At 47.7% G+C, this 14,780-nt stretch overlaps 1 protein-coding gene across 1 annotated transcript in view; it reads left to right on the forward strand.

The window, feature by feature from the left end:
* Window positions 1-3,083: 3,083 nt before the first annotated feature.
* Window positions 3,084-14,780, forward strand: part of LOC140213476 (uncharacterized) — a 70,574-nt gene continuing 58,877 nt past the window's right edge. The window contains exons 1-2 of the mRNA XM_072284725.1: window positions 3,084-3,293; window positions 5,585-5,715. Of these exons, the coding sequence (XP_072140826.1) occupies window positions 3,084-3,293; window positions 5,585-5,715 (341 nt within the window). The remainder of the gene's footprint in view (window positions 3,294-5,584; window positions 5,716-14,780) is intronic.

A 14,780-nucleotide genomic window follows, 5' to 3' on the forward strand; every position in this document is an offset into this window, starting at 1 on the left:
GCACTAAATATCCCGCGTGTATATCCTTGGACTCACAGGCCTTAATGAGGGTGTGTCCGGGTGCCGGAGCCTCCGAATAGAATGGTGGTCCAGAGCCTGGCCACGAAAAGCTTCCATTCCGCACCGACAAATTGTGCCGACAGCGCAGGGGACGATGGAAGGAGGGGTGTGTGGCGCGGCGAAAGCTCACACCGCATGCCGTGGAGGTAAGGAGAGCAGGTAGACTCAAGCGAGAGGGAACAGTCCGTCGAGAAAAATGGCAAAGAGGTATCGCGGAGGCGGAGGTGTCAACAGAGGTTCGAAATGGCGTAGCGCGTTACCGCAAAGGAAGGCGCGATGGAGATATTTAGCTTCTTGGCGGCAAGCCAGTACTAGCCGCGCCCTTCGGATGACTGGGGTGCTCATGTGCCGCGCGAGGGTGGTGACTGAACAAAGGTCCCTGTTCCTCCATCACCAAGCCAAAAGCAGGCGGCAATGGCACGGATTGGCAGGCCACTAAAAAGGACGGCGAATTGCCTCTCGTTTTCATTGCGACCGGCAGGCTTGGCGGCCTGCAGGAATGTGACCCCATCGAGTGCGATTCAAGAGAATGAGTAATTTAGAAAGCGGAGTAGTCAGTTGGCATATGCGTATGTAGGACGTGGCGGGCAGTGTGTTCCTTACCTTTACTTTTACTCTCGACCTGTTGAGGGCATTATGCGGCATGTTTTAACGCATTTAATTATGCCTAAGTGTGGTGCCGTGATGTGTGCCGGTGCTCACTTGCCCCAAGAGGAACAGTACGCCATTGAAGTGATTTAGACACTTGATTTTGCGCTTGAATAGTGTTGTGTATAGAGTGCGTGTGATGGTTTTGTGGTGTGCATGTGCTGAGGAGCGGTGCAGAGGTTTGTGCGGTGCAATGATTTGCGTGCTAACGCCCGCACGCAACACACGATGTGATAGTGCGCGTGCACGACTTTTGTGTTTCGTTTGTGGATGTTCTTGATAACATTCTTGTAGTTGATGTGGTGCCACAAAGTGCGTGAATCGTGGTCTCTGCGAAGTACGTGCCGCTGGGATAGCCACGACGAGAAGGCGGAGTCGTTTGGAAGTCGGAGTGGCGTGGCTGGCACCGGAAAACAGTTGCTGAATGCGGTCGGCAGGCTAAGTCACCGGACCGTAATCTTCGCCAAGAGACCGACAGGTGGTGCGATTCCGCCGTGATCTTCCAGAAGCCTTTGGACACACAAAATAAGGAAGGAATGACTGTCCAGCAGTCGAGATAACCAAGAAACGATTAGAGTATTGGCGAAAAAAAAAGTGCGGAAGAGATTAATGGAACCGGCCTCATAGCTAGTAAAGGTATAGTGGTACAGTACAGTGACAGAGGTTTTAAAAGCAACGGTTAATATCAAGATAACACAGGCAGAAAACTAGATAGGGTGGTATGTAAAACCAGAATAAGGGATTAAGGAACCAGGAATTATTTACGTCCACCACGTTTTACAAGGAATGCCAATAAATGTCACCATAACAGTCTTCGATAGCGAGGCTAGCGCTAGGCATCAGCAGCCCGACGCTTCTCTAGACGGGAATCTCGACGAGCACGCCGCAGATAAGCCTACGTGTTCCAGCCTGAACTCCTAACTATCCGTCTGACTCATTCTTTTCTTATTTTTTTTCTTTTTAAGCCGCATTCAATGTTAACTTCAGCTAAGCAGCGCGTGTTCTTTCTTTTTTGCATAGTCTGCCAATGTAGTGCATGTCCCATTCGTTGTCACGAGTGTTGTTTTTTTTTATTTACTCGCGTATTTTTCATTAATTCGTATCAATCGTAAATCCCCACGTGGTTGCCTTCGTTGTAACCATCGTGAGATGGTTCCTTGGTAGAAACCTGGTAATTGCTCGGCTCTAGCTAAGCTTTACACGCTTATGTGTGTCTTTTTTTCATCACGTTCTGAACGTTGCATCGTGTAATTTACATTTATTTCACTACTGAGTGTTTGTACTGTTCCGCCATCTCCGGTCTGATGCTTCTAGTCGGCGGTTGGTCAGGCGAGAACCTTATCGTCGGTGAGCCGTCGAAACATTCTTAAGCGAACGCCGGGCGGGCTTGCTTGTTGCCCCGTCCCCTCCGTTCCGGGGAGCGAAATACCATAAGCCCCGTATTTTGACACAATGCTGCAGCTATAGTGTTCTGTGGTAGATTATGCGCTCGCTTATGTGTAGATGACTCGACCAACTTCATCTCAGCCACGCCAACACTAAGCGACTGTTAGGCTAGTGTTAGCTGCACCTAATATATTCTGGCTGAAAATTTACCATGGATTACCCTTCTGTGCGTTGCAAATATTGCTATTAGAAAATAATGCCATGCGCTTGTGCTACGCGCTTGGGCCACGCGCTCCCCGAAGAAAACGAGGACGGACTGGCTCACGAGCCCGCGCCTTGGTATTTTGCCGGTGCTGCGCTGCCCCTTCGACGACTCGGAATTTAACGGCCTCTTTCAGCAGTCGTCTGTCAACTAAACGTGACGTCTGGTTCTGTTTTTGTCTTTTTTTTGTGGAGGTACGGTGTATTCTCAACCCGTGCAACAGACCCCTCCTAGCAGCAGGAATGCTAGACGTATGCCTGGGCTCACGCCAGTACCTCGCGCCAGCCGGAGAATCCAGGGATCGGCCCCTGAGTTCGAGTCTTTACCTGCAAGGACAACGACAACAATCGCAGATATGGATGCTACATCCGATACTACCACCACTATCCCTGCGACGGCTGCTCCGGTACCTCCTCATTACTCGCTGCAAAAACCGCTCGCGCCAAGTGCCTTACATGGCAACCTGCTTGAAGACGTGGAAGACTGGCTGGCGGACTTCGAGCGCGTGACGGAGTTCAACTGATCGGACGACGAAGCGAAGCTCCGAAACGTCTACTTCAGCCTTTTGGATGGTGCTCGCACGTGGTTCCAGAACCGCGAAGGTCGCCTGACATCATGACGTGAGTTTTGTCGCAGCCTCTTGGACACTTACACCATCTCTGATCGCCGGGAACGAGCAGAATGGACCCTCCAGTGTCACATTCAGAAACCTAATCAGAGAGTGGCTATGTACGTGGAAGACATGGTGCGTTTCTTCAAGCGAGCTTACCCTACCATGTCACAAGACAAGAAGCTGCGTCACTTGATGCGAGGCTTGAAAGAGCAGCTTTTTGGTGGACTCCTTCGTAGTCTGCCCAAAACGGTTTCGGAATTTCCCACTGAAGCCATAACCATGGAGAAGGCCCTGGACCAGCACTTGTACGAGTACGGGCGGCAAGTGAATCTCTCCTCTGCTACTAGTGGTCTAGGAGCTGTCTCGACTGACGTCGAGTCGCTTCGCGAAATTATTCGATCGATTGTCCGCGACTAGCTGCGACAGCTGCATCAGCTGCAGCCGCCTTCAGCCGATTTCATAGCTAGCGTAGTGCGTGACCAAGTGAGCATGCGCTCGGCACACCACGTTACGAAGCAGCACTTCCGGCTCTTTCACAACTTCGGGCGTTCATGACTTCAAGTGAACGTCGATGCACAACTCACGCTGACGTTTTATGAAGCACAGTCCCGTCGTCGGCGACACTTCCTACCGTGAGTGCGACTTATGCCGACACATTCGGGAACCCTATTCCTGCACCAGTGCCGCTACCTGCCGTCACCCCGCATGCTATGCTACAGTCAGCGTATGCGGTTCCTTATTTGGAAAGGCTGGACCAGTCGTACGTAAATTGGACATTTCGCGCATGCCTGACCAACGACCACTTTGTTACCACTGTAGTTAGGCGGCTCATGTCTACCGAGATTGCCAATAGAGTCACCTTGGGCTCCAGGGGTTTCCTGTTAATTCACCCCGACCCCGTTTTGGACAACGGCCACCTGAGATTGAAGATTTTATCGCCTGACAGCACGCGCCTCTACCATCAAGGGGCCAGTCGCGATCGCCGTCACCACGACGATCCTATTCGAAAGGTACAAGTCGGATGTCGCAAGGACTACCTCCGAGCCCTCGCCGGGAAAACTACTGTCAGCGAGATTTCGAGTCGTGGACGCTGACTCCACGTGCGGAAGACCTCCAATCGACGTGACCTCAGACCGACGGAGACTTGACGACACCGGTGCCTCAGGCTGGGGACGGCCTTTCAATGAACATACCTGTGCTGATCGACGGTCGAAATGTTACTGCTTTAATAGACACTGGCGCTGACTACTCGATTATCAGCGGAAAACAGGCAAGCAGTTTAAAGAAAGTTGTTGTGCCTTGGACAGGGACGCACGTACAGACAGCTGGCGGACATGTCAAACCACTTGGTGGGTGCACTTCTCGGGCGCAAATTCAAATTTCTACGTTTCCGATCAGTGCCCTTGTTCTCCGAGAATGCTTCCATGAATTGATACTTCAAATATAGTTGCTTCGAGAGTATGGCGGTATTACCGACCTCCGTCGATGCTGTATTTCTTTCTCTACAAAGAAAGCGACGATACGAGACGCCTGTCGCCACACAGCCACTCTTTGAAATTCGTACGACAGCTTCAAAATACCACCTCTGGCTGGTATAATAATTCCGGTAAGGTCTGAGGGCACATGCGATGGCGAAGAACTCGCACAATGCAATGTCTCCCTTCTACTAACTATCGGAATTAACGTGGCTCGAGGAATCATTGACGTTAGGGATGCCCAAGCTGACGTCTTGATCACTAATTGCACAAATGAGCAGCGACTCCTCTTCCATGGCACAAGCGCGTGTCATTCTTGTTGTACTTCCTGTTGTGTTTGTACCTGAATGCATAGAAGAGTAGAGTAACACGCGAATCACACTGCCCATGGAAAGTTGGGCATAGTCAAGAATATCGGGAGGAGATTGAACAGAGGACAAAAAAGATCGAAAAGTGTTGTTGGCACATTTAAAATGAAAAAGCAGCGTTGCCCATACTTCTCAAAAGTGGTTTGCCGTACGACCACATTGTAAAGGCTACACAAGTACCTGTAGAACTAAAGAAACGTCATAATGTGTGGTTTCTTATTCAGCATTTCTATGCACATAAGTTAAGACAATCACTGATATCGCTAACAACAGTGAATTTGCGTATTTGTTGATTTTTATTTCTAGGTTCAGGAGTATTTCCATAACAAGACAGTAATGATTAACTTCGAAGTGAGAAGTACCGCTCAGGTAAGATTCACAAATTGAATAATAAGGACGTCCAATTGTACAGTCGCAATTAACGGTATCCCAAATGAAAGAACGTAGACAATGTACTCCATGGGCTGACGGTCGCAGTTAAACCTTCTGAATACAACTTTTCAACGTAGCATAAAGAAAACGCTGAATGCCTAACACAAACATAAGCATCTTACTTAGTGATACGAAGCTCGACCTCCATGGCAAAACGAGTACAGCACGGAAGAAGGGGCACACGATGATGGGTCTACGTTTTCCACCGTCTGGTTGCCATGAATTAACTGGCCCAATCCTCTACACTTGAACGCCCATGATGAATGGTAGCTTACTGAAAATATAATTAGAAGGCAGTTTTGCTTTCAAAGTTCAATAAAGAGCCCATTATAATTCACAGAATGACAGCATCGGAGTTTTATTCCGCCGTATGAAGAGCTCACTCAATGCTTCTGCGACGCTGGAGAAGCTCGTACAAACAATGCACAGCGAAGCAGTAAAGCTTGACGCTATTGTGTACTACTTCACAACGTGAGTAAAAACATTTGACTTGCCAAGCAGTGCTATGGTAAAACAAATGCCCCACCTTTTACTGATTGACTACCCTTTAAATTCAGCTGTTTCGAATGTTTCGGAGAACACTCTGCAACCTTGCCAATACGATTTACGCCCTAAGAACAATAAAAAAATTGCACAAATAAACCTTAGTAGTCAGCTCAATCATCCTCCTTAGAAGAAAGGTCTAAATAATCCAGGACGACTACAAACAATTTACCGGTAATCTTATGTAATTACGTGTCGTACTCTATTCGCAAACTCTCGCTGAGAGGACGTAAAACTCTCAGCATAAAAAATGTACACGTGTTGCTCTAGATTCGGAACTCGATCTTATTACTAATAATATCAACCTACCTTATGCCAGCGCTGGCCTAAGACGCCTCTCAGAAAGCTCAAAGTAGCTTTGTTTCCCAGCAGCCGACTACACGTTTCGCCAGGAAATTTCTTAACCCACATGGCGATAACGTAAAGCTAATCAATTTTGATTCTGTTCTGTCTCCGCCATTAGTCTCCACGATGGGTAAGCATTTTTCCGGCCAAGTCAATTTCGCCTGTCTGCCACGCTACGTTAAATAAAAACGAAAACTCTCCATCTCGAAATACCTCTACAGACTGTGTTATACATGCGCGATTACGCAGCAACCAATTAAAGAAAAAACTTTATTTCAATTCTATACCTTTGGTGCCATTAGCCTTCCACCACAGCTCAAATGTTTATGGGAACGGCCCACTTCGCCTGTCTGTCACACGAATCCACAAACACAAAACTGCCAGAAGCTCACAAGGTCAATCTGGCATGTACGCAGTAGCCATGCATTATTACATCAAACAGAAGGAAAGTTATTTTAGAATAACGAGTAATGCCCCATTACCGAAAAAAATGGCAGCCAACTGGTCACTCTGGCGTTGGTCCGAACAACTTTTGCCCGGAAATGCACTCAGCCTTTCAAATGTTCCATTTCTCGCACATGTTCGTATATTGGACCATGCTGTGCGGTGGTTTCTTGGCGTAGTGGCCAGAAACTCATTAGATATGTCAGCACGATAGCGTTGATTCGTGGAATGATTGGCGTTGTGCACATTGCTGTAGTGAGTGATAAGGCCAATTATCTCGTATTACATTAAGTAAGTGCGCGAGGCCATGCATGCGGGCGTGCAAACTGACGTGCACAGTTTACACATCTCACACACGCAAAGCGGATCATCAGAACATCTAAGTGCACACTATGATTACAATAGCAGTTTGGCGAGTTAATGTGACTGCTCGAAAGCGCAAGCCATTGCTAAAGTAACAAACTTCTACAAAGTACCGCAAGAGCGCGTCGTTGCCATATGGTAAAGCTTAAGGTGAACAACATTTGTGTTTTAAAGCAATTCTAGTTGAATATCTCGTGAATCGCTTTATATGGAGCGCTTCACGCAACGTCATTCGTCAGATGTAAACATGGAACTCGAGGCGCTAAAATGCCGCACAAGAACATTTTTTTAGGCGTGAATAATGATTATGAGACAATATTCTGAGGCTTGGCTTAAACGCCAATGCTTGAAGTACCGCAAAACTGTGCAAGAGGAACTGCTGCTTTCATTTCCCCCATCTGTTGTCTTATGCGTGGCTATTGTCAACTCCAAGATCGGCCACTTAAGCAGGCAACACAGTCCAAATGAACAAAGATGGCTACGTCATCTATGGTCGCGGTGGCTTTTGCGCTTGATTCTGTGCTCATGTTTCTCGTTTGTGGCGTCGAACCTAGTTGTTTCGTCTAAGCCGAAAATGTCCTTGCTACCGATAACATTATTTTGATCGGTCTCAAGGATTTCAGCGACGAAACAGCGGAAATTATTGCACTGTGCCTGTGATTGAGCGGTATCAGATTTCTTTGAAGACAAAGAGAATTTCAAGCAAGCAGGAGGTTAAAGAAGAAAACTGTGTGTGCCTCTCCGAAAGTTTAAGCAATTCTTCGTGGTGTTGCTCCCCTGCTACAGGTACGACACTTGACGGTTTCCAACCTTTATATAAGCAACTCCGCTTTGCGACTCGTGTTGCAGTATGTCACATAACATCCCCCAATATATTGGCAGTAACGTCTGTCTGGCTTTCAAGAGTTCAATACACATACTGTACACTCATCGAAGGAGGCTCGAAGCTGCAAGTTTACCTGATCAGTGTGTCTAAGTACAAAAACAAATGAAAGTACCGTTTGCGAGTTGGGATGCACCTTGTTCTTTAGTTAGTTGATCCAAGTAATAAGGTCGCCTGCATTCGTGCTCACATCACGCAGTGTTCGAAGTGTGGCGCAGGCATGAGAACATAGCAGACATCCCCAAACCTCGGCTAAACGTGAGAAGTGAATAAGAGCCCATCGGACCCACTTGGGGTTTTCATCCAAGAGGTTTGCCAAGTTTAGCAAGGGTTTTATTTTGAGCAAATTCATTTGTATTACTAATGCATGACTTGGAAACGAATTCACCATCGTAATGGAATTTAGTTGTGTGCAGTGCGTCGGAAGACGTACAAGTGGCGCTGTGCGCAGGTCGACAGCTCCGCAACCAGACCGAGTGCTATCTGCAGTTGCTTCTAAATTTCTTGCGAGAAAATAAACTGACAACTCACTGCGTTAATTGAGAAAAGAGCATATCCTGCTTACACCGGGAAACAAAAGCCTGATATCGAATGAAAATGTCACACCGCAGCATATAGCATGTGTTATGATAAACTTCAAGCTTCAAGCCTTCGAGCTAGTTATCATTCCTGCTACCGCACCTGCGGACAAAAGTAGATTAAGGAGAATATTCTCGCTGCTTAAAGCATTAGTAACATAAATGCAAGAACATAAAACTAAACTAACAAAACGAAATGAAGCGTAAACGTACATCAAAATAAGTTATTAAAGCTCCTGTCTAAATGAAAGTAAACTCCGACGCCCGTATGATATTTAAAATATATAAAACGAAAGCGTGGGTCTATACACCAAAAAAAAACGTAATGCCGAGTAAAGTGTTTCAGATAAAGCAGCATAGAATAAGTCACCTTTTCGCAATGCGCAAGTTTACTGTACATGTCGACATCCGATGTACGTCGTCTCCTTCTTTCGGGAAGGGGTGAAATGGTACATCGCTGTATCTCCACCGTGATTACAGCCATACTGATACACAGAAAAAGTCTTTGGACATCTGATCTTTTTATTTTTTTTTTGGGGGGGGGGGGGGGGGGGGGGCTTCTGCGCTTCGGCATCACGATAGTTAGAGAACTACGAGGCATTCAAAGCATGCCGTGATAGGAGACCCTCTTTCGGTTCAAGCCTCAAACTTGGTCAGTTGGTTTGCGGCGCAGCCACTAGATGGCAAGACATTACTTGCACTCGCGAATTCTCCGCGTAAAAGACAAATGAAGTTCGAAACAGCCAACTAGAGTATATCCTGAAACAAACACCGCGCGGTTACTTAGAGTAGGCCCGCGCGCCGCGAGGTTACGTAATAGATCGCTTGGTCGTCTCATTCTTCTCTTCCATTATTTCCCACCCGACTGCAGCTAATAGAACAGTCCTCGATTCGTTGTCTCCTTTGGGTACTTTAGCTCCCACAGTGCTAAATGCAAAAAAATAAATAGAAAGACACAACTGCAGCTCGCTGTACCGATCACTTGTTTCAGCATTCATCGGCTTGCATAATTCAGAATCGACGCATATGTAGCTACGGCTTGAAACATCTGAGCATTTTCGTTAACCTAGAAACGTGTTATATCTGGGGTTTGCGTTTTAAGATTTCAAAACAATTTTGCGTTCAGTAACATGCCATTGGTAATTTATTAGCTGTTTATGTCTAAAATTAAGTCATACGGCCCCGCTACGAGATAAATTATGAGGAAGCCATTGAAGATCACCCCCCCCCCCCCCCCCCCAGTAAGCGCATAGATTTCTCATTTCGTTCAGTTGCCCGAGAATGTCGGCCGATTACTAAAGTAACGAATGTACTAGCATGAAGACGCACATGCATTAGATTTACATGCATACAATTGTTATTTAAGCCTTGTCTAAAAGTAAAGGCAAAGGTTTTTGTCGACAAATGCATGATGACAATTTAATTCTTCCTAAATTATCAATAGCGAGAGAAAGGGAGAGAACTAACGTTTTTATTCTACACACAGTAACATTAGCAATATTTACAAATCTATTTTCACATAAATGTATTTTTTCTTATGCGGCCCACAACGCCACCTCCGCCGCCTTTTACCTCATTCTACCTTTTACTATCGTCAATCCGGTCCTGAGGCCATTAGGTGTGCAGAACCCTGGCCTTAGCTAATGTAGCAGCATCGACTTCGAGGCAGATCACAACGGCGGCTGGCTAGGGACAGGTGATTACCTAGAAAGCGAAGCAGGCCCGTAGCTCAGCTGACGAGTGGCCGGCGTGAGGACGCCGGCGGGTTAATCCGCCGAGGAATGACCATCAGCTAGGCCATTCTGCTCACTAAAAATATACCCCTGTTTATTGTGGTTCGTCGTCATCACTGAATTTGTACGCCACACCAACATTCAGAAACAATTTTCTGCGCGGTTTTCTTTGTATTACTAGAGAAATTAGTACCAGGCATTCTTTACTTCATGCCCAGCACGTCGCGGAAGCATTCACATATCATTGTAGCTCATTTCGAATTGCGTTGTCGGCATTCACAAAACACAAAGGCTTACTGTTTGCACCTGAGGTAGATATGGTCGGTATATGAGGAACGACATCATGCTACCGCGCACAAATACGTTCATGGCCTGCGCTGCAATACGCATCTGGTGAAAGTCAACGTCGTTATCCTCTGAGCCTTCCGTGTCTGATTCTCTGTTGTCCTCGAAGTCAGTAACCACACTTTCGTCCCTGTGAAGCCTATAATTATTGATTTGATTTTGTTTTTCTTAGCTTTTTCTAAGCTTGGTTTTATCTCAGCTATCTCTCAGATGATATCTCCATTTGGAGTCTTCCTTGATTACATGCTGCAGACATTGCGCCCACTTTTCAACACCTACTCAAATTAAGTACCTTGTACAAGGGATTCGGCATGCGCTATGTAGATGGTGCTTTTAAGCAACGTCATATAGAGTCGGCTGAAGATGATACTCAGCGAATCCGTAGTAAAGGATGGCTCAAAAATTAGCATAACGAAATCCCGCGGACACGAAAGCACTTAATATTTCGGAATGCGAAAGCATTCATGTCCAATTGAACGTCGCTGCGCGGTGCTTCGAGTCTTGCACTGTGAGTAATGTACCATAGCAGCAGGTACTGCCCGAGCCAGCAAGCAGCAGCAGCCTGCGGTGCCAACGCCACAAGCCACCGCCGTCACGCGCGAAGAGAGACCGAGGGAGCAGTAGCGGCCATCAAGGCTGGCAGGTGCGCACGGCATCTAAGCCCAGTGGCGGTGAGAGAGAGAAAGATACGGGACCGCGCCAGCTTACTAGATCGAGGGTGACGTGGCGTCGCGGCGATGCTTTCTATCCTCACGCAACATCTGGCGCACTATCATAGCAGCAGGTGTTCTTTTAGCCTGCTCTTAAACGCCAAGGAGCGCCCGTGACGTGGCGTCGCGGCCAATGGAATTTAGGTGCGACTTTGCTGCTAGAGACTAATGACACCAGCTTTATTGCTCAATGGGCCATTTCAAGCTTTCGCATCAGAACTTGCCCAACTTTCAGCAATGCAAAGTACTTTTTAAAGCTTCCAGTTGAGCAAACGCTATCAGAAATCAAGACTACTGCTCGTCTGTTAAGCGGGTCGCAGACGAGAAAGCCTCGAATTACTCCGCGTAGCTGTATATGAGTACTTACCTTGGGATAATATATTAGGAATTATAAGGTGTAAACAAGTTTGTCTAATAAGCCTACTGTAAGAGGAGGAGGAGAAGGAAGGAAAGATAGAAGGCAAGGATGTTAATCAGATATGCGTCAGGTTAGCGACACTACTTCGGGCGACAGGAAAGAGGGAATACAGAGATGAAATAGAGATAGGCAGTGCAGGGAGGAAAGACGCGCTGAGAAAACTCACGCACGCGGAGGACCTAGGCAGGTCAAAGGCTTTACCATAGGCCGGTCGTTCTCAAGATAAAAGCGCCTTCAGAGCTTTGTGGAGTGCCTTCACAGCTTTCTCCGTGCATGTAGCCCTTGCACAGACAACGGTCGGTCGTCCAGTTGTCGCAATCCGATAGACAATAACTGTCTTTCCAACTGAAATTGATGACATTGGTATTGGTACAACAAATGTTCAATATTCTCTCCGCCGCCGCAGACGTCGCACGCAGCGCTGTTGGTCCTTCCAATCAAAGTATGTGTACGCCTTCGTCAACGCCACTCCCAACCACAGCTGGTATAGAAGCGACGCCTCACGTCGGTGAAGCCAGGGTGGAGGTCGGAGTTAGAGTGAATGGTTCAGTTGGTGCAACCTGGTGCGCCTTACATCTGGGGTGTTCCAATTTGGTAGAGAGCTTGCGTGTTAGGTGACGAAGCTGCCTTGCAACGTCTGCCCTGGAAAGAGGAATGGGAAGGTTGTATTTTTCTTGATGTGGACTCTCGGGCAGCTTTAGCTGCTTGATCCTTTCCACTTATCCCGCAATTTGCCAGGTAGGCGCTGTAAAATAATTTCCTGGCCGTCCTGTTTCCCGTCGTGGTGAAGTTTGACCATGTCGTAGGTTAGCTGTTTGTGAGCCCCTCGTCGAGACCTACTGTACGTTTACCAACAAAGGCGGGGCTAGGCAAGCCCAGGCAAGTGAATTAAGGAAAGCGAGTATTACATCTCGGTAACATACGCACAATGTGTTTTATACATATATCGTTGTTAAACCATCAAGCTATCAATCCAGTCCATTGCACGTTTGAAGGAAGCATGTCTAGCGAGTCCTACCAGTATTAGAATTTCTTCTATGAAGAGGGAAGACGAAGACGAAGTGTCTGCGAGCCAGAACGCTATTTCTCTAGTTCAGCTGTTTTTTGTATATTTCTGCGTACATTTTTGGAGAGCCGACATGGATCGTGGCGCGGATGCAAGTTGACGTCCCCGTGCCTCTGCCGGGAATGGCGACTTCAGCGGCGGCTGCATCTAGGAAGCGGACCAGCCTCCAGAGCGACACCGACGGCGATGACACCAGCGTCTACTCGCTCAGCAGTGAGGACTTCTCCGATGACACCTTCGAGCTTGTGCAGAGCCGCAAAGCGAAACGAAGACACACCACCAGGGCATCCATGTCTTCGAGCACGCCAACGGTAGGACCAACAAAGAATACCGCAGTCAGTACGATTCTATTTGTACCAGAACTCGCTACCGACAACCTGAGGCGACTGAACATAAAGTCCGCATCGGTGCAACTTTAAGCGGTGGCGCCAAATCAGATGGCAGACATTAGAGTCAACACACGAAAAAATGTGTTGGCTATCGACGTCACACATGAGACTGTGCTGAGAAATTTGACTAAAGTTACAAAACTAGGTGGCGTTAAGCTCCGCTCGTACATCCCCCAGAACAGTGGTTCAACTACTGGTGTCATCTACGACGTGGACGTCTCGATATCCAGCGCCGACTTGCCGATTCTAGTGAAGCCTGCCATTGATGGCGTCGCCATAACACATGTGTATCGAATCGGCAAATCCCGCTGTGTGAAAATTATATTCAAGGGCGAGACTCTCCCTCTGCACGTCAAGGTCCGCCACTTTAGACACCCTGTGCGACCATTTATCACAAGGCCACTGCAATGCCGCAATTGTATGAGGCTGGGACACGTGACTGCCGTGTGCGAGAACACGAGAGTTTGCTCACGCTGCAGCGAGCCCCACGCTGCAGGCTCTTGTGCAGCCACGGTTCTGAAATGCCCCAATTGCCTTGTGTCCCATGATGCTTCCTCGAAGGACTGCCCCAAAATGAATAAGGAAAAGGCGATCTTCAAGCAGATGGCGAGAGACCATTCGTCTCGTCGGGAAGCTGTTGCGTCCGTTAGAAAGCGACGCTCCCAATGCCGCCGGACTTCAAAGAACGCTGATGCCTCTGTGAAAAGTACGCCCCATCCGACAACACCTCGTCCTCTGCCCCCTAGGCCTGGGGCAATTCAATCTAAATCTGACAAGGCCATGGCAGAGAGCAATATAACTTGGTCCTTACTACTAAAGCAACAGCCAAAGCCAGAACAACAGCGGAAGTCACAACCGAAGCCACAGCTGATGTCGTAGCCGATGCCACAGCCGGACGATATGCCACAGCCGGAGGCGATACCGCAGCCGATGCCACAACCAGAGGCGATGCCGCGGCTGATGCCACAGCTGGAGCCGGAGCCATGTAGAGCGAACAGCACGTGTTGCTGACAAATTGTCCGAAGAAGACCGGCAAGTGGTTATGATGCTCCGGTCTGTGACGAATACCTTTCGAATGCTCTTAAATAACCTCCACACTCCGTCAGCGCGAAGTGCAATGCAAGTGCTGGATGCTCTCAATTCAGTACTTGTAACACTTGAGTAAGCATCATGGCTCACCCGCATCATTATATTCGCACTATAGTCAGAATGGCTGGGGTTCAGCTTTAAAAAATATATATATACCGCCACACACTGCAACGTACTACTGACGCCCACCGGATCCTTGGTCTTCAGTGGTGACTTCAACGTGCATCACCAGCTATGAACCACCAAGATTGACGGCAGCCTCACGTATCGACGGAGCACTTGCTTTGACTTGACTGATTTCCCCGCACTTTGCTGCGTGCACAGACAGTGTTCCCTCTATCCCGCTTTCCTCTTTCTGTTCCCCCTTACCCTTCCCCCGGTGTAGGGTAGCAAACCGGACGTTCGTCTGGTTGACCTCCCTGCCTTTCCTCTCTTTGCTATCTCTCTATCTTTTTTTTTTCTATCAAGAGGTGACTTTACTGCTACTGGGCTTTATTTCGTAATGTCAACTTTTCAACAAGCGAATGAATAAAAAGTGTATTTGCCAAATCTGTTTGTGCTTGGGTCGTTAACCAACTCTGAACATACCACCAGTACTAAACATTCCATGCGATGTTTCAAAAATCTCTT

The sequence above is a fragment of the Dermacentor andersoni genome, chromosome 10, assembly GCF_023375885.2.
Source record: "Dermacentor andersoni chromosome 10, qqDerAnde1_hic_scaffold, whole genome shotgun sequence".
Taxonomy (NCBI): Eukaryota; Metazoa; Arthropoda; class Arachnida; order Ixodida; family Ixodidae; genus Dermacentor; species Dermacentor andersoni.